This window comes from Tasmannia lanceolata, unplaced genomic scaffold (assembly GCF_043159265.1).
Source record: "Tasmannia lanceolata isolate RefF3 unplaced genomic scaffold, GAP_Taslan_0.1 ptg000005l, whole genome shotgun sequence".
NCBI lineage: Eukaryota > Viridiplantae > Streptophyta > Magnoliopsida > Canellales > Winteraceae > Tasmannia > Tasmannia lanceolata.
In genome coordinates this window covers 7,346,720-7,366,751 of record NW_027518682.1, presented here as the reverse complement: position 1 = coordinate 7,366,751, position 20,032 = coordinate 7,346,720, and the positions used below count along the sequence as shown (strand labels likewise).

The 20,032-nt window shown below is 39.8% G+C and overlaps 1 protein-coding gene and 1 pseudogene across 1 annotated transcript; one reads left to right on the top strand and one right to left on the bottom strand.

The window, feature by feature from the left end:
• On the bottom strand, positions 1-18,742 carry LOC143877314 (DNA-directed RNA polymerases II, IV and V subunit 6A-like). Its single transcript, XM_077379310.1, has 6 exons — positions 18,593-18,742; positions 1,613-1,646; positions 1,327-1,502; positions 1,177-1,228; positions 429-496; positions 1-345 (listed from the first exon to the last, which is right to left on the bottom strand). Exons 1-6 carry the CDS (start codon positions 18,625-18,627, stop codon positions 276-278), a joined length of 435 nt encoding a protein of 144 aa, XP_077235425.1. The 5' UTR covers positions 18,628-18,742; the 3' UTR covers positions 1-275.
• On the top strand, positions 9,537-11,116 carry LOC143876869 (putative (S)-N-methylcoclaurine 3'-hydroxylase isozyme 2 pseudogene; annotated as a pseudogene).
• Positions 18,743-20,032: the final 1,290 nt, after the last annotated feature.

Genomic DNA, 20,032 nt, shown 5'->3' with positions numbered 1-20,032 from the left:
TTAGAAAACAAAAGCCTTGTTCAAATCGTCCACATACTGACTTAAATATCCATATAGTTTGTAAGACCTTTGTTCCACTTGTCACTTCGACAATGTGTGACACAGTCTATGAAACAAGACTCGATATTATCTTTGTACAGACCATATACGATGACATTATAGATGCAAATAGTTACCAGCCCAAATCTATGAAACGCGACAATAAAAACAAAGTATTTAAAGGTTCAAGCTTGTTCATACCAATTTATCAGGAAAAGAAAGAGATTGAAGCATCATCAGTCACCTCCCACTTGCCTCTTCCAGGAGTCCTCTACTATCAGCTCATCAACTCCCCAGTCCTCCCAACTGTAACATTTCAAAGGCTATCAGTTTTCAAACACTGACATGGATGGAAAAGGAAAGATGAGCGTAGTTGGAAACAATCTCACCTTTTATCAGGCAGGAACCGACGGATGGTGAATGGTATCTTGCGCTCACGAAGCTCTTTCATAGCAATCTAAAATCACAAGATAATTCATGAAATATGATGCATAACCCTTTGACATTTCCGAAGAAACAAAATTTTGCCTGACTTTCTTTGAAAACATGATCCAAAAGTCATTGCAGCAAATGATATGTTTGTTCTGATGTAGGAGATAATACAAAGTTGAAAATCTTTCCATGAAAGCAATGCGAGGGAAAGTCAGCAATGGGCAAGTGCCATGCCATTTCACTCCAAGATTTCAAGATATTAAGGCCCTGTTCATTTCGGATTGTGACAAGGCACTGATTGTGGACGCCAAACCGATTATTGGACACAGACATTCTAAGACGAACAGGGCCTAAGAGAACAAATGCTGACTTATTTATTAAGCGTGGTGTGAGATTGACTCCCTTTTCAGTCCTCTTAACTTTTTGACCGAACCAGGTTTCTGTCATCAGTTATAATCCAATGATGTTTACGAACAATTTTAAGGGAGTTGGTATTGGCACCCCCCGGTTATTTCTATTAGCATGCCATCATTTTCATGAAAAATTCTATCCACAGCCAAAAAGAATGGAACAAGGTCAGTAGTCTAAAATTGGGAAAATGGGACCCCGTTAGAAACAACAAGGGGTTGCCAATAGCAGCTCCCTCTAGAAGAAATAAGATAAAAGCAAGTTTCTGTCATCATTAGAAATTTGGAAACAGCTTACCTCAAGTGGGTCGGTTTCGCCTTCCAATTCAACCATCACAGGTGCATTCATGCTGTGCTCAACCAAGGTATGGAGTGGATTATAAACAGGTTGCTCCAATTAAGTCATTAAGAACAAACTTTGAAGACGACTTAAAGCTTGTGAGCGAACCTGATCTGTAGAGCACGTGTACCCAAGATTCTTGCACGCTCATACTTAGTCATGTATTTTGACGTCTTTCGAGGCTTTTCTTCAGGTTGTTTACCCTCTTGTTCCTCAGCTTCAGTGCCTACAAAAGCGTCAGCGATCTCTTCATTATTATTTTCCACATCCTCTTCTGCTCCTTCCTACAAATAATCCAATTGATATTTGAACATTTCAGTTACATCCAATAAGAGGATAGCCCATCAAGAAGGTATTTGAGAGAGAGAGAGAGAGAGAGAGAGAGAGATCACACCTCAATCTCTGGTTCCGGAGGCTCATCCTCGTATCTGCAGCAACAATTTCCCCATCAATGAGTGCATATTTGATGCGAAGATCAGAAACAAGAAGGAAAAGCATAATAGGATCAGATAAAACATATTAAGAGGTTTTAAATACTTTTTACCGTTTAAAAAATAAATAAAACATATTAAGAGGATATGGAGATTTTCATTTCAACTACTTCACTAGGGCATCTGAAGCAACTGAACATTGACAGCAACCAATCAAAAAATCAAAATCAAAGAGAAGAGGATCAGATGAAACCAAGGATATATTATAATATCGCTCAAAAGCCTTTCTTTTCCACCAAGATCTATCAATCGTTATACATATGATAGACGCAGTGGCAAGGAGAAATATAAAAGGGCTCACGATTTCTGAATAGGACTGGGACTAGCTACCAAATCCATGTGCACTATGATAAATAAAACAACAAAAAAGAACTAAATAAAATGCAGCATACAATTTTAACATTTCAATTCATATAAAAGATAAAAAAAAATATCAAAATCAAAGAGTAGTTGGGTAAAATCTCCAACGCATAATCTAGTTATAATAAACAGTTTCACGAAATATATTGAGGTAACTACAATGTGTGGATCTAAAATGCAGTTATAGGGTCTGCATCAGCATCTCAGTGTGATCCAACATGGTCTACACTCTATTACATTGTAGTGAAATAGCCTAAACTAGGTAATTAGTTCACTAAATCAGTTTCCACTTGGTACACGACAAATGAATTCAACTTTCAGACTGGTCCATTTAGTATGATTTTTAAGCCAACGCAAATGGCCTTTTATGCATTAGTTAATATTTTGTTTGATAATTTTTAACCATTGTAGGGTAACATTTGCATCAAGTGCCAACTTGTAGCACATACCCAAGTCAGTATAAAGCAAACTCGGACCACACCCTGTGAAACCGAGCAAAGCCATTCCAACATTTATGTATGATGTATCCATCACATCGATGCAATATTAATTTTGAAAGATCACAATTCCTAGATATGTTATAACAAAATTGATATGAGGAATCCATCTTCATAATCATTAAAAACAAAAATAGCCGACTGAAATATTAAACATCAAATTATGTAATTATTGTCATGGTAAATTGCACGACTGAGCATTAACCTGTAGCTACACACACACACACACACACAGAGAGAGAGAGAGAGGTAATTCTATATCTTTTTAGTCTAAGAATTTCTGATATTTTATTAGTTGCATTGGTACCACTTTTTGTTTAAATAATAAATGTACTGAGACACGGACCAAGGATCCAACCAAGAGTTATAGCAAAGGTTGAAATGATCCTCACAGAACAAAGGAAAAAAAGAAAGCTAAAACTAAAGAAGATAAGAATCAGAAATCATAAGAGCACTGAGCATTACAGTCAGATCCAGCTTTAGCCAACCCATCAGTGAGCATATTCATTTTTTTTAATGGCAGAAAGATTAAATTAAAGAGAACAAATATTAAATTGAAGACAACAAAAATACAGAAACCACGACTGAGATGGTTGGAAAGCCAAGAAGAGGCAAAAGAAAAAACAAGATAGAAAATAAGGCTGCAACTGAAGGGGGGAAGATAATCAAACACTTTCAAGAGTTGCCTTTCCATCCCTGCTTTGGCAAGAGCATCCGCATCACTATTGGAGAAAGCCCATTTGCTGGTCAACAAATGTGAGCAAAAATCAACAATTATTTCCTTTTTGATGTCTCAAATGCGCGTGATAGGTTGGAAATCTCCATTGGCCAATAGAATTGCTAAGGGTCCAAGATATGACAACAAGTGAGTCACCTTTCACATGAAAAGTTAAAAGAAGTTAACCAATTCTCTCCCTTGCCGCAATGGTTTGGAATGTTTATTAAACCTGAAAGGTTGAGGTTTCGAGGATTGGTGCAGGCGAACCCAAAAACCTTCCACATGAGAAGTGTTTCCTTGAGTTGTTGTGAGGATGTTCAAACCTTCTATGAGCACCTTGAGGTTTGCTTTGTTAGAATCCACAGACAACAATGGGACCAATGAAAGTTTTAATGATCACAGCCCTGTGGCTTGTAACCACACCACCAATACCAGCCAGTCCAGGATTCCCTTTGTTGAGCTCCCATCAAAGTTAAATTTGAGCGTGTTAAACAGAGGAGACCAAATCAAGCCAAATTTATTTTTAGACCCTTTATCATTAACAACTTCATACCAGCATCTAAGAGTATTGGTGACCAAGATGGAACAGTCTTTTCCATTCAAAAAGAAAGAAAGATGGACCAGCTTTGATGCTCCGATGTCGCCCACTTCACAATATCCAATTTTATTTAGGAAACAACTTGTCTACCTTTGTTTCAATTTCTTCGAAAATGCAACCATTACATTCATTCCATAGTCTCCGCAAAGGAAAGTTCCACATGAATCTACCTTTCTTTTTAACTTCACTGATTTTCCAGCTACTGATAAAGTAAAACCAGAAATCATCGTCCAAACAAAAGCAGCCACCCGAGGTGGCGCAACAGATCTCCAAGCCAGAAATCATAGTCTCCGCAAAGGAAAGTTCCACATGAATCTACCTTTCTTTTTAACTTCACTGATTTTCCAGCTACTGATAAAGTAAAACCAGAAATCATCGTCCAAACAAAAGCAGCCACCCGAGGTGGCGCAGCAGATCTCCAAGCCATTCTTTTAGGACAGGGGACTAGATCTCTTTTGTGTTGACATATCTACAGAAAGACTTTGTAGCAAAAGCTACAATGTTGACTCCCATATCCAGCATCTCTTATCAGTTTGAGAAGCTGAGATGTAGATCTGATCCAATCTAGAGATAACCTCGAGAAATCGCCGATCTTGAAGAAACAGCTCAAATTCTAATTCCATTCAATCTTATAATGACCCATTTACATTTCAAAGACTTTGCAATATTTTTTCCTACAGATCTGATACAGAGAAAGGGTATTAGATTATTAGTTGCAAAGAGGAGTGTTTCCCAACCAACAATATTCTTCGAAGTTAAAAGAACTACATTGGCCAAAAGAAAATCTAATACTTAATAGAAATATTTTGCATCCGAGCTGGTCGAGGGCCATGCAACAAATCCTATTCTAGTAGTTAGTCTTTTAGTGGTCATCCATGGGGAGGTGTGTGACTGCCATAAATCTTAACCTTACGACACAGAGAATATAGATTCCTCTCCGTATCTCCAAAACCATTTGCCGAGAAGGGAGCAGTTTCTTCCAGGAATATTGCCAATGCTCGCCATACTTTTTTTTGGTCTCCTAACCTCTTCCCAATCTATCAAATGGTTATACAATTTCCTTTCCAGGCCAAAGGAAGTCGCACTGAAGTTTTTCTATCTTCTTTGCAATGAAGGGATCTTAAATAAAGACATAATAAACTGGAAGGTATTCTCCCTACCAAAATACAAATATTTTTTCTTCCGTGAAGCTAGTTTCCTTTCAATTCTATCGACAACCACCAACTACAATGATTTGAGGGAGTGTCAATCCCCAAAGGAAGACCAAGGGAAGTAATAGAAAGATTCCCCATCTTGCAACCAAAGGGTTCAATCATTTCAGACGATCGGGATTTTTTCACTTTAATGCCTATGAGAGAGCTTTCCCAATAGTTGATCTTTAAATCTAAAATAACCTCGAACCATCTAAAAATAGCTATAATATTAATGAGATAATGCAATTTGTTAGCAAAAATAATCACATCATCAACATATTGATATAATGAGTTGAGGGAGTGTCAATCCCCAAAGGAAGACCAAGGTAAGTAATAGAAAGATTCCCCATCTTGCAACCAAAGGGTTCAACCATTTCAGACGATCTGGATTTTTTCACATTAATGCCAATGACAGAGCCTTTCGAATAGTTGATCTTTAACCCTAAAATAGCCTCAAACCATCTAAAAATATAGCTATAATGTTAATGAAATCATGCAATTTGTTAGCAAAAATAATCACATCATCAACATATTGAATATGGGAAATAGATGAAAGGTTAGGACTGATTTTCACCCTTCCAAAAAATCCTTTGGACTCCACCTTAGTGAGGATTAAAGTTAAAACTTCCCCCACAATTACGAAGAGAAACGGAGAAGGTGGGTCTCCCTGTCCAAGGCCTCTACTGCTTAGTAACCAACCAGAGAGTTCTTGATGAGCAAGAAGGATGCAGTTGGGATAGGTATCATGAACAAGGATCTCCAAGTCTTGTCGAATCCCATTTTCCAAAAGATGTGATCTAGGTACTCCCAATTCATTTTTTTTTTAAGAATAAAAAAAGGAACTCCCAATCCATAGGATCATAATCCTTCTCAAGATCGATCTAAAAAGGAAGACTTCTACTTTGTTTTGATGAATAGAATCAATACATTTGTGAGCCAATCAGAATTCCATCAAGGTTCTGCCTTTCTCCGATAAAAGTCCCTAGTACCTGAGAGATAATGCTTGGCAACCCAACTTCCAACCTCGTAGCTAGCACTTTAGAAAGAATCTTCTAGAGACTAATAACCAAGCTGCCTGGCCGATAATCTTCGGTCACCACTGCCCCTTCCAATTTCAGAATGGGGACCATTAAGGTGGAGTTCATGCTTTTGTTAATTCTACCAAAATGGAAGTACTCCTCAAAAACTCCCATCGTATCTTCTTAGATAATAAGTCAAAAGACTTGGTAGAATGTCAAGGGGAATCCAATTGATCTAGGAGCTTTATCCCTTGGAATAGTGAAAAACAGCCATCTTCACTCCTCCCTCTTCAAACTTTCCCATAAGCAAATGCTTATGAGGTTTAGAAATTGAAGAGACATTGATGTCATCGCATTTAGGTCTCCACCAATCCTAATGTGAGTAAAGATCAGTAGAATAATCAATAAATGCTTGGTTAATGTCATTCTGATTAATTAGTAACTAAATAATCATTCCTGATTATTTTTCAATGTCAATCGCTGGTTTGGAAATCCAAGGATTTGATCAGGATCCAAATCACAGCGCAAAAAGGGCTACAAATGCGAGAAATCCAAATCAAAATCTTCTCGGCATCCAAACAGGCCCTAACTTTCTTTTGTCGGACCCCGACTTGTATGGGCCATACCCCACAAAACTTCTCCTCATCCTAAACTTTCCAATCCGTGGAGGTTTAAAATGGAAGATACAATATAGAAACCTCCACAGATCAGAGGGTTAGGAACATCCTGTGGAGAAGATTTTTGGGCCACAGCCTATTGCGCCCACTAAACCTGCGGTGGAGAATTGAGAAATTATAGGCGAATATTCCAATTTTCCCAGATATATTCTCCCCTTTCTCTTACTCGGTACATCATAGGGGGGCTGTCCCAAGTAATAAAATGGAGCGAATATATCACATCCCTAAAACAACAATGAGGGTTCCCGTTGTTTTTTTTAAGTTAGGGTTTTGGGGGTCTCACTTCCAAAGAAGAAGAAAACCTCTCCAAAAGTAGCGAAGCGGAAGGAAGAAGAAGCTACTCTCCATCAATGGCGGAGAAGACTACAACGATATGGATATGGGGTTTATTTTTCTCCCTCTCTATATGCTCTCTCTTTCCTTTTAATGTCTATTAATATCGTTATTCTTTTACTGAAAATGAAACAAGAACCATGGATTAGGCTTTTGTAATCGCAATAATTAGGGTTTATTTTTCACTGTCTTTACAGATTTGTTTTCCATTGTTTACCATTGTTGTGAAGGTTCAGTTGAGTGCAAAAATATCAAAAACTTGGAAACCTGTTTTTGTATTTCCGAGTTTGAATTGGATGAGTCGACGCAAAGCCTAAAAATGGTTAAAAAGCAAAAACGAATGTGGAAACAACTTGCAAGAAATGAGTTGTAACAAATTGGGCACAATTGAGAGAGAGAGAGAGAGAGAGAGAGAGAGAGAGAGAGAGAGAGAAATTAGTGTATGGTTTAATGAACTGTGGAGAATAAACGGGACGCATAAAGGTGATTACTTGAATTCTTTTAGAATGATAGTGATGGATTCTTTAGTGATTGGGAATGCGTGTGAACGGAGCCAAGATTAGAATCTCTGTGTGATACATAGTTTGGCTATGGAACCTCGAGGTCCTACGTGTCTAGTGTCATAGGTCTTATACTTTTCCTCAATCACAAACCCTCAACGCCCTAGCATACTATATGCCAAGTTCAGTCTGCTTTGATGCAAGGCCCAAAAGGCCTCACACGCTTGGCACCTCTTGTGTTTTCATTTACGTTCACGAACTACAAGCCACTCGAGTCATATTGTGCTACTTGCTTGCTCTCTTCGTGCTAGATAACCCAAATCAGTCCCTATAATCAGATCAAGCATTCAAGAAGTAATTGAATCATGCTAGGATTTGCTTACGTTAAATTAGTCATTGAGATAATTCAACAATGAGCTTGAAATCAATCCCAAGCGTGCAATGCTACTAATAACTCACATCAAAGAAAGACTATGTAAATGTGACTGCAATAAATATTAAGGCCTGAATACAAATTGATAATAAAGAAATAGATAAATCTAAGGCCCAAACTTACTACCCATCTAGAGAAAAATGGGATCAAGTGTAAGATATATGCAATGGTAGCAATCCAATGGGTGTCGGTAACTCAAAAGGGTATAATATGGCCAAAACAGAGTAGGAAGGATCTTACCCAAATAAGGCAGCACATCAACCTCGAATCTCGTAAACTAGAGCCCTATGAGAATGGTGAAGAAGTCTGGAAAGTCTGAACAGTCCCAAGGCTACGGTTATCAGTGATAATATGTGACCTAGAGTGAAAATCGATGTAGATATGGAAGTGTGCAACTCCAAGCAGCAAAGAATCCAGGAAGGAATAAAAACTTATAGTAAAGGGGTATACTCTGAGCGAGAATCAACAAGAAACTGTCCCGGACAGCAAACTGCGCAGCACGAGTAGTGGAGGATCAAGAAAGGACAAAGAAAGGAGACAAGAGGAGACTGTTTAGAATTATCAACCCTAAGATACTTTCTAATAGTCCTAAGGACAGTTGGGACTGCGAGAGAGAGAGAGAGAGAGAGAGAGAGAGAGAGAGAGAGAGAGATGTTTGATCACAATTAAGATACTTTCTCATAATTGTTCATCGCATCAGCATTCTTGATCACAAGTAAAGGTGCCGCATGAAACCCACGTTTGATGGTTGAGATCCAATCTCAAAGGTGAAATGCCTCATACTTGTCTAAAGTTGACTTGACTCCTCCCCCAAGTCAGGTCAAATATTTAAGTACTTTGAGGGCCTTTGGATAATTTTAACCATTTACTTGGGCCCTTTGGAAGAAGGGAAATAGATTCCAATTAATTTCTTTATTCCTTTTTCTCTAGATTTGAGAGGGAAGTGAAGAAGTTAAAAAAGCTTGCATTTGTCTGTCACTAGGCCTCTATACAGGACTGAGGACCCAGTACTATGTAACTCATTAGAATATGCCAAGTGATATTCGCCCCCTTTTCTTCCCTGGGACAGCCCCCTCTAGTTTATTAATGAGTACACTGGTCTGGCCCAAAGGGGGGAATTGTTAGAGAGAATCTTTAGGTGTGTAGCGTGTTGGGAGGATTGTTAGAGAATTATAGAAACAACTCTGGATCGCTCCAAATAATATCATGTTTTTAGTCGAAATAAACGGGGGAAATCTAGAAACAGGCTAGCCGAATGAAATTTCTAGGATGATGATCTTTTTGCTTCTCTCATTATCGATCTGCACCTAAAAAAGTGAAAAAAAAAAATATCTATACCACCACCTTCATCTCCTTATAAATATCCTCTAATTGCTAATCAAAATCCTTACCACCTCCTTCATCTCCTCTATAAATATACTCGAATTGCTAATCATCTTTCTCAGTGCAACTTAAGCTCGATCCTCTGTTTAGAAACTACTCATATAGCTGCTATAGTAATGGCTTTAACCACAGATAACCAATTCTTCCTTCCTTTCCTCCTTGTACTACCCATTCTTCTCTTCATCTTCAACCGCATTCGAAAAAAAATTTCTTCAAAATCCACTCTCCCACCTGGCCCGACTCCATGGCCCATTATTGGAAACCTTCTTGACATAGGAAGGAAGCCCCATGTTGCCCTAGCCAAGTTAAGCCAAACCTATGGTGCACCCCTAATTTCAATAAGGCTCGGCTCACCCCTCTTAGTAGTGGGCTCCACCGCAGCCGCAGCGACTAAAATTCTCAAAACCCACCACCGTCTACTCTCGGCCGGACATGTACCAAACATAACCAGCGCCAAAAGGCCAGATCCTCACCGTATTTAATACGTTGGCTAACATATATTTATCAAAGGATTTTATTCATTGGAGGATGGTGTAGTGGCTGGAGAAATGAAACAGCTTTTTTGGAAAATGGGGGAGATGACCACCACTGCAAATATAGCTGACATTTACCCAATGTTGGCACGGTTTGATCCCCAAGGCCTAAAGAAGAAGGCTTGGGATTTTTTGGATAGAGCAAGTTCTATATGGGAGATTTCTATTCAGAAAAGGAGAGATGGAAAAGATGGTGACGTTTCAAGGAGGAGAGATTTCTTGGACATTCTGATCCAGAATGAATTCACCAACAATCAGATTAACAACTTGCGTATGGTACAGTGACTCTCTCTCTCTCTCTCTCTCTCTGGACCCTTTTCCTACTTTTCCTACTTTTCTTACGTGCTGATGCTGGCATGTGTCAAGGTACTAAGCATAGTCACATTTTCTAATATTTCTATAAGAGAAAAGATATTTTCATCGTCTTTTTTGTTAATTACACCACGGATCATGCACACTACGAAAGAAGTTATTCTTAACAGTTTCTCTTGGATGGGCAGGAGCTTTTCACAACAGGCGTTGACACCAGTGTGACGACCATTGAATGGGGAATGGCAGAGCTCATCAAACACCCAGAATCCATGAACAAAGTTATTGAAGAACTGAAAAGAGAGATCAAAGAAAATGTGGTGGAGTCTAATCTCCCTACCCTCCCATACCTACATGCTTGTGTAAAGGAGACCTTGAGATTACACCCTCCTATCCCTCTTCTCCTTCCTCACCGAGCTCCGGAAGACTGCGAGACGATGGGCTACAGAGTCCCCAAGGACTCTTTTGTTCAGGTGAATGTGTGGGCGATTGCAAGAGATAACGCGACCTGGGAAGAGCCCCAGAACTTCAAGCCGGAGCGTTTCCTCGACTCCAATTTGGATTACAAAGGGAACGATTTTCGGTTCATACCTTTCGGCATTGGAAGAAGAATTTGCCCTGGACTACCCATGGCTACTAGGCAAATTCATTTGATTATGGCGTGTTTGATCTACTACTTTGATTGGCCCCTTCCATGCGACATGAACCAGCTAGACATGAATGAGAAGTTTGGCATCCCTTTTAAGAAGGAACAGACTCTCTTCTCATCCCCAAATTCAAAAAATAATCAATTCATCTTGCACGAAAGTGTTTTTGAGATGGGTCCTAATAATATCTTAGGTTTTAGTACCTAGGAGGTGCCCCTTTCGGAAAGCATTAGTTGTCCTGAAATATTGTCGAAACCAAGTATTATGTTGAGTTATACGATGCTTTTGATTTAGCTTTTATTAAAAAATGAAATGATATCCATGCTTCATTTATTTGATAAAGGAACTCCTCTCTTTATTTTATACTTTTTTAATTAGCAATTATAAGAAAACAGAATCAACTACCTGCCAACCTGATTCATGCGAAAGATATGTAATATGGGGTATTCCCATGAGATTACCTACGTGGCTCGGGTACCACACCACATTGATACCCCATTTGTAAAATCAATGCATACAAAAATCAACAGTTTAATTCAGCTACTTATAATATGCATTATATTAAGTAAACTAAGGAACTTTAGGGGATATTAGAAACTCTAAACAAGCATTAAAACTAAAGTTTACCTATATGCATGCAAACAAAACTAGAAGAAAGCATAAACTACAAATTATACTAGATATTGTTAGAAGTTTATATCTTCGAAACATGCTAACCATCAACCATGAGTATGGCCTTGCATTAAGGCAACTCTCACTTTTGGAAACTAACCACCTAAGTTTGGGAAGGTTCTTGGTTTGTGCTAAAGGACTTCTTATTCTTGTGCCCAAGATGCCAAACAAATTTGGCCGAGTTAGGAAAGTTTTATGGGAGCTCACTTGGCCTATGAAAAAGGCTTTTCGTCCCTCTTCCTCTATTGATTTCCACCTCTTGTTAGGGTGAGTTCAGGCCAGAAAAGAAAGGTTTCCTATGAACTGGATAGAGAGGAGAAGGAAGAGAAGAGCAAAGGGCATTTCTTGGTAGATCTTGTGCTTGGGGAAGCAAAGACAATCCATTGGATTCATCGGTTCTGGGAAGCGGCCAAAGGCGCGAGGTATGTCTAACCCTTTTGTTAGAATTAACGTTTTTCTTTGATTTGAATGCCCAAGATCCAAATGGATCAATTTAGGCAATGTTAATTTAACACATGTACGAGAGCTATCGGTTAAAGGCATTCAAATTAGAAGAAAAATCAACCATTTCTTGAAAAAGTGCTCATTATAGAAAGTTGATGGAATACTCTGTCGCTGGTGACCGGTGAGATTTTTCCGGTGACCCGCGGGGGCCATTGTGTTCCTCCTCAACCGATGAACCACCCTCTAAAGTTTCAAGTCAATCCGGCAGCTGGTTAAAGTTATGCCTGTTTCAAGAAAATATGACACCCAAAAGCCAACTAATGAGTTTCATGATCTTCTCATGAAGACAGCGAGCCGTAGAAATCCAACCTTTTGCGATCCATGCAACCATTGGTTTTGGTTTGTTAGGCATAGGGTCTAAAATGGCCTCGCAATTAGCAATTTTGAATTGGCAATATCACTTAGGTTTTAGAAGGTTCTTGGGATTTTGCCTTTGGATTTTGAGGGCTGTGTCCTTGTGGGCCAACAAGGAGTCAACGGTATTCCTGTCCTTTCCAAGGAGTTTTGAAATGTTAGAATCCGGTGTAGATGGGCGAGAATGGTTGGGCTTTGTGCCAGAAGAAGAGCAGGAAGTCATGGGCGGGGTAGCATTTGAAATTTCAGATTGGTGCCCAGCACATCCCTTTCCATTGTCTGAAATTCCAATGCGGTTTATCAAGGGGAGGATATTCTGACCAGCTGGGATATCTTTATCCTTTGGGCGGTCGATGGAGAACCAATGAGTCAAAGGTTGAACGTTTACCCCGGATTGGAGATGGCAGACCGTACCATCATCACTTCCCATCACATTAAATGCAGACAGACAAGGGGATGCAGAGGTAATTGAAGATGGTCTTAATCCTCCGCATATAAGCATTTCATCACATGTTTGGTTGTGCAAAACTGGGTCAAGGAAATGGCAGAATCAAGAGGCTGACAGCAGGGGGTGGCAGTGAGTCTCTCACGAAAGAGGAAAAAACTAGCTCATCTCTAATCGAGGACGAGTTGGGAACCGAAATGTGGTTTTCTGGTTTGAGGTTGGTGGTATTCCGGCAGTGGATACTCTGTTTTGCACCGGAGAGAATGAAGTGATCCTCGAGCAAGGGGGAGAAAAGTTGTAGTCTTCAGATTCTTCCTCCCCGATGAAGGTCTGGATGCTTCTCTTCACAATGCGCCGGGAACTGTTCCTCTTCTTCTTGCTCGAAGAGCTCGATAGCAAGGGTTTCATATTGCATTGGTGATCATTAGTGCGGGAAAGCTCCTCCTTGACATCTTTAAGAATATCCATTTTAGCATGAACAGATAGATAGATCGTCGATGTTTCTCTTGGCTATAAGATCTTTCAATTTCCACAATCTGTCAGTCAAGAAGGTTTCATTTCAAGCTTGTGTGAAAGGAGCTGGGTGAAGGATGACTTCCATTCGTGGCTCTGTTCCATTTTCCTCAAGGTGGGAGCCGGAAGGAGGGTCAACAAGGTGGGGGCCGTTAGGAGTGCCATGGCTATCATCTGTGTGCTTTCCTTTTCTTCAACCGGGTCAATCTTGTCTTGCTCCTCCACATCTAGATCATCAACAGATAATACTGGAGATTCCAAAACATCATCAGATGGAGTTTGTGTGGTAAGTCCGGCGGAATGAGAAGAAACAAGAGGAAGAGGATCAACAGAAACTCTTCCATAGCTCAGCAACATGTCATCCACATCATGTCTCACCTTCAAGGAAGATGGCAAAACAGAACAAGCACTTTTGGGTTTGAGAATCTAGGGCATCGTCAAACCCTAGGTCTTCTAAACCCGTGATCTATCCTGCAACTACGACTCGGGATTCGATTTCGCCTATGTATCAAAACCCTAATTTCTTTGAAGCTACTCCAAAGAAGAAGATATGGAAGTTGAAGCCCTTGGGTTTTGGGCAACCCCTCTTCAAAACCCCAAGTTAGGTTTGTGAGACTCTCTCTCTCTCTCTCTCTCTCTCTCTGAGAGAGAGAGAGAGAGATGCAAAACTTATAAGAGGAAAAGGGACCAAATGTCATGTATATAGGAGAACAAAGCTCCCATTAGATTTTCCATTCACATCTTAATTCTCTTGGGTTCTTGGGGCTAACCATAGCACCGAGGAAGAGGGGCTATACGACGAGGGGGGTGTGCGAGATAGAGGGGCATTAGGCACAAAAGGTTGCCCGAGAGAGGGATCCTCAATGATGGGGGAATCCATGGGTAGAAAATAAAAAAGAAGAGGCCTACTGACAATAAGGAGCGACTCTGAGAATGGAGATCGAAGAGACCAATGATGGAGACCGCGGCTCCGAAAGGAGACAACAAGGAAAGAGGGCATGAGATAACCTCTAAGACATAAAGAAAAAGATAGAAAGTCGGAGCTGCGAAGAGAAGAGAAAAAAAGGTACTAAGGTATTTAAAACATGAGGAAAAGAGAAGGGTACTAGGGTTGAAGCTTAGGAAGAGAGAGAGGAAACAAAGGAATTAGGGTTTGTAAAATTAGGGTTTTAATGGTAGTGAGATAGGGAGAAAGGAATAAAGAGAGATTTTTTCTGAAAGGGCGCTTGCCATCTTCTTCGATGAAAACCCTTTTCTTTGCTCTGACAAAAGAGGGCAATAATCTAGTCTTTTTCTTTTTCTTTTTCTGCCACGTCATTTTCGAGGGATTCCAAAGGTCGAAATGCAATAGAACACACCCTTGGATTCCTTCCCTTCTCTCCCCTCTCCTTTCTTCCTATTCTTTCTCTCATCACATCATTCATCTCTTTCTTCCTTGTTCACCTCCATGGTTTCCCACCTCTAAACTAGTCCCTTGACTGATTTGTAGTCTCGGCTGAATCTAGCCTATATTCCCTCTTCTCCGACCCCCTTCTCTCCGTCTCTCTTCACTTTCCTACGCCCCTTTTGCTATCTTTTCTCTTTCATTCAATCCCATCCATCCATAGGACTGTTGGAAACTATTTTAGGGATTGTTCATCCTAAAGGCTCTCGTCTCCGTTCTTGATCCTCCACTGCCCGTGCTGAGTAGTTTGTTGTCCGGGGCAGTTTCTTGTTGATTCTCGCTATGAGTACACCACTTTACTACAAATTTTTATTCCTTCTTGATTTCCTTGCTTCTTGGTGTAGCATGCTTCCATATCTGCATCGTATTTACTCTATGGACACGCATTATCGCTGATCACAGCCGCCTTGGAACTGCTCAGACCTTCCGAGCTTCTCGACCATTCTCTTGGGACTCTACTTCATAAGATTTGAAATTGATATACTACCTTATTTGGGTAAGATCCTTCCTAGCTCTATTTTGGCCATATTATACCCTCTTTTGAGTTATTGACACCCATTGGATTGTTACCATTGTATATACCTTACCCTTGATCCCATTTTTCTCTAGATAGGTAGTTACTATGGGCCTTAGATTTTTACTTTTCTTTATCATCAGTATGTACTCAGACCTTTATATTTATTTCAGTCATATTTATATAATGTCTTTCTTTGATGAGAGCTATTAGTGTTATTGCATGACATTTATATTTATAAATCATACTCACAAGTACATGAGAGAGGGACCAGGAGTCCCCCATGATTACAAGTATGAAAGTATCCTAAAAATCTCCAATGCCAGGAACATAGAATCTTAGTAAGGTTCAAAAAAACTAAAAAAGCTATCTATTTAATTTTCTGAACATTCCTTAACCTAGCCAGCATACAAATCCTTTACGACCACCTTGATTTCAAGCTCATTGTTGAACTATCTCAATGACTAATTCAACGTAAGTATCCTAGCATGGTTTAATTACTTCATGAATGCTTGATCTGATTATCAGGACATGTTTGGGATATCTTAATTAGAAAACTAACTCATTAAGCTCCTAAGTTCTCTGGGATTACCCGCGAACCTCTACATTTGCACCACAAGCCGGATCACGAGAAGTAGGCTTAGAGTGGTGAACGAAGAGGGCATGCTAGTAGCACAGGTGGACTCGAGTGGCTTATAGTTCGTGAACATAAATGAAAACACAAGAGGTGCCAAGCATGATCAGGGCCTTGCATCGGAGCAGACAGACCTTGGCATACGAGTATGTTAGGGCATCGAGGGTTTGTCATCGAAGAAAAAGTGAAGACCTGCGACACTAGACACCTAGGACCTCTTGATCCCATAGCCAAACTATGTATCACACAGAGATTCTAATCCTGGCTCTGTTCACATGCCTTCCTAACCACTAAAGAATCCATCATTATCGTTCTAAAAGATTTCAAGTAATCACCTTTACAAGTCTCATTACAGTTCATTAAACCATACAAACTAATTTCTATCTATCAGTTGTGCCCATTTTGAAGGTAAAAAGGAAACCCCATCTGTCGAGAGTACGAAACCCTAATTCATGCAATAAAGATATTAATAGACAATTAAGGTTAAGGAATTGATATGGATAAACCCTAATTCATGCATAAACCCAATCTGTCGAGATTATGAAACCCTAATTCATGCAATAACGATAAACCCAAATTGTAATGTTGAACTAATGAACATAAACCCTAATTCATTGCGATAACGATATTAAAAGGAAAGAAACAGCAGAGAGAGAGAGAGAGAGAGGGAGGGAGAGAACCCCATATCCATATCGTTGTAGTCGTCGTCCTCCATTGATGGAGAGAAGCCTCTTCTTCCTTTCGCTACGCTACTTTAGGAGAGAGGTTTTCTTCTTTGAAAGTTAGAGGCCCAAAACCCAAAACCCTAACTTAAAAAACAACGATTTCAACAAGGGAGCTGATTTTTTTCACTCCCATGTAGGATATTGCGCTCCCCTGTTAACGTGAATTGTGGGCACTTTAACGTTTTTTAACGTCAAATCAAGTTAAAAGTGGCACGCATTATCCTACCGAGGGAGGTGAAAAAATCATCTCCCCACCTCTTGTCGTTTTGCGGGTCACATTAGTGAAGTGATACATTTGCCCCATTTTCTTATTTGGGACACCCACATCTAGTGTACCAAGTAGGGTTGTAAGTTGTAACTAGGGTCTAGTTTTACCCGGCCCGCTGCAACCCGATCCGAAAAATCCATGGGCTGGGTTTAGGGATCTCGGGATTTTTTATTTTTATTTTTTGGAAAAATAAACCAACCCGAAGTAAGAACTACTCTGTCGAACATGTTGATCTTCTACCGTCCCAACATCTATAATGTCACAAGTAGACCCACCACTTATGGTCTGTTTGGTTGCCAGTAAAAATTTTATCCTAGGAGCTTTTTAATCCCGACAGTAAAGTCAACGGGATTTGCTAGGTTTTTTTTTTTTCCTACAATTCCTAAAATTCCCGCCAAAATTTAGGGGTGTCATTACCAAATATGGGAAGGGAGGAGAGAGAGGGAAGAGAGAGAAAGAGAGAGGCATCATTCCCTAGGAAAGAAAAAGACGGGACAAGGAGTCAATGTCATACTCATAAGCAATCATTACAAGAGTGAGATTAAAAAAGAGAGAGAAAGAGAGAAAACATAATAAGACAAGAACTTCTTGAGATCTCCTCAAATTTCACCGAAATGGTGAAATGGTGAAATTTGGGGAGAAGATTAAGGGTGCGCGGGGGGGAGACATCTCCGCCAAGTAGGATAAAATGTAATAATGATGTCTAGAAGTTGTCTAGTGGTCAAAGTTCTAAATGGCAACCAAACATGCTTTTAGATCTTTGGAAGATCTCAAGCATTTGAAACTCCTACAATCCCTCCAAAATTGGCAACCAAACAGAGCATAAGGAAAATACTTCGAAAACGGAACTCCCAGATAAGGGCCTAACTCTAAGACCTAGCCCGTATTGGATCCAAAGGCCCAGTGGGTCCACTCCCAATCGCCATTAGAGTTCGGTCCAATTACATCCCAACCGAAACTGGGCTCTTCTCAAGGTCCTCTAATAAGCCATCCAGTTCTATCAAAGCCTTCTCTCTCTCTCTCTCTCTCTCTCTCTCTCTCTCTCTCTCTCTCTCTCTCTCATAAAAAAAAATTCTTCTCTTCTCTGGAAACAGAGCTCTCTCCCTCCATTCCAATTACCAGAAATATGAAGAAGAAAAATAACGAAAACGAAGCTTCTTCCACGGCTATGAAAGAACTAACCTGGTTCGGGCCTCGCCCCATGCATCAAACTCCTCCTAATTCCAGCCTATCACAGCACCGATTTCGAAGTCCACAGACATTGGCTCGCCCTCACTCATTCCCTCCCCTTATCCATCTGGTATCTAGACGAAATAAGCCCTTGGACCCTTGATTATCCCCCTCTATTCTCCTATTTTGAAAAATTCCTCTCCATCTTCGCCAATCTCGTAAACCCTAAAATCGACGATCTCCACAATGGTCTAAATTACGCTGCAGACTCCGTAATAATCTTCCAGAGGCTCACCGTCATAATCTCTGATCTGGTTTTGTTCTATGGACTATATAGACTTACTAGAAATCTGCTACAATTAATGAAATAAACCCTAATTCATTGCAATAACGATATTAAAAGGAAAGAAACAACAGAGAGAGAGAGAGAGGGAGAGAACCCCATATCAATTTCGTTGTAGTCGTCGTCCGCCATTGATGATGGAGAGAAGTCTCTTCTTCCTTTCGCTTCGCTTCTTTAGGAGAGGGGTTTTCTTCTTTGGAAGAAGAGGCCCAAAACCCAAAACCCTAACTTAAAAACAACGATTTCGACAAGGGAGGTGATTTTTTTCACTCCCATGTAGGATATTGCGCTCCACTCTTAACGTGAATTGTGGGCACTTTAACAATTTTTAACGTCAAATCACGTTAAAAGTGGCGCGCATTATCTTACCGAGGGAGGTGAAAAAATCATCTCCCCACCTCTTGTCGTTTCGCGGGCTCACATTAGTGAAGTCATACATTTGCCTCATTTTCTTATTTGGGACACCCACGTCTAGTGTACCCAGTAGGGTTGTAAGTTGTAACTAGAGTCTAGTTTTACGCGGCCCGCTTCAACCCGATCCGAAAATTCCTTGGGCCGGGTTTAGGGTTCTCTAGTTTTTTTTTTTTTTTTTTTTTTTAATAAACCAACACGAAGAAAGAACTACTCTGTCGAACATGTTGATCTTCTACCGTCCCAACATCTATAATGTCACAAGTAGACCCACCACTTATGGTCTGTTTGATTGCCAGTAAAAATTTTATCGTAGGAGCTTTTTAATCGAAACAGTAAAGTCAACGAGATTTGCTAGGTTTTTTTTTTTCCTACAATTCTTAAAATTCCCGCCAAAATTTAGGGTTGTCATTACCAAATATGAAAAGGGATAAGAGAGAAGGAAGAGAGAGAGAGAGAGGACATCATTCCCTAAGAAAGAAAAAGACCGAACAAGGAGTCCATGGCATACTCATAAGCAATCATTACAAGAGTGGGATTAAAAGAGAGAGAGAAAGAGAGAGAGAGAGAGAGAGAGAGAGAAAACATAATAAAACAAGAACTTCTTGAGATCTCCTCAAATTTCACCGAAATGGTGAAAGTTGGGGAGAAGATTAAGGGCGCGAGGGGAGACATCTCCGCCACGTAAGATAAAATGTAATAATGATGTCTAAAAGTTGTCTAGTGGTCAAAGTTCTAAATGGCAATAACGATATTAAACCCTAATTCATAAACCTAACAAATCCTGTCTAGTGGTCTACTACTAGACGGGATCTCAATTTTATATGTAACTTATAAAAATGTATTAATAAACATGCAACCAAGAGACAAGAGATGCAAGTGAGAGATTTCAAAGACGGAACGAGACATGACATGTCTCCAATAATGAAACTCACAAGATTTGAAAGGTTTAAATATGTTTTGGAAGTGATCATATGAGTTTTAGATGCGAAGTTGTCATTTAGTTCAAGAACCAGAAAAATAGAGCAAGCTTGTTCGTGATGTGTCTCTAACAGGTCTTAGCATCTTTTAATGCTTAATTTTAGCTTCTTTTATATATTTTCAGCATGTTTTATTAATGTTTGAT

Bases quoted from the DNA above. Each gene is read 5' to 3' on its own strand.
- LOC143877314 (XM_077379310.1), bottom strand. From the start codon at position 18,627: ATGGCGGACGACGACTACAACGAAATTGATATGGG. The intron at 1,503-1,612 runs GTGTGATCTCTC...GATTATTTGTAG, and splicing joins CTCCGGAACCAGAGATTGAG to GAAGGAGCAGAAGAGGATGT. The intron at 1,229-1,326 runs GTTCGCTCACAA...GGTTGAGCACAG, and splicing joins ACACGTGCTCTACAGATCAG to CATGAATGCACCTGTGATGG.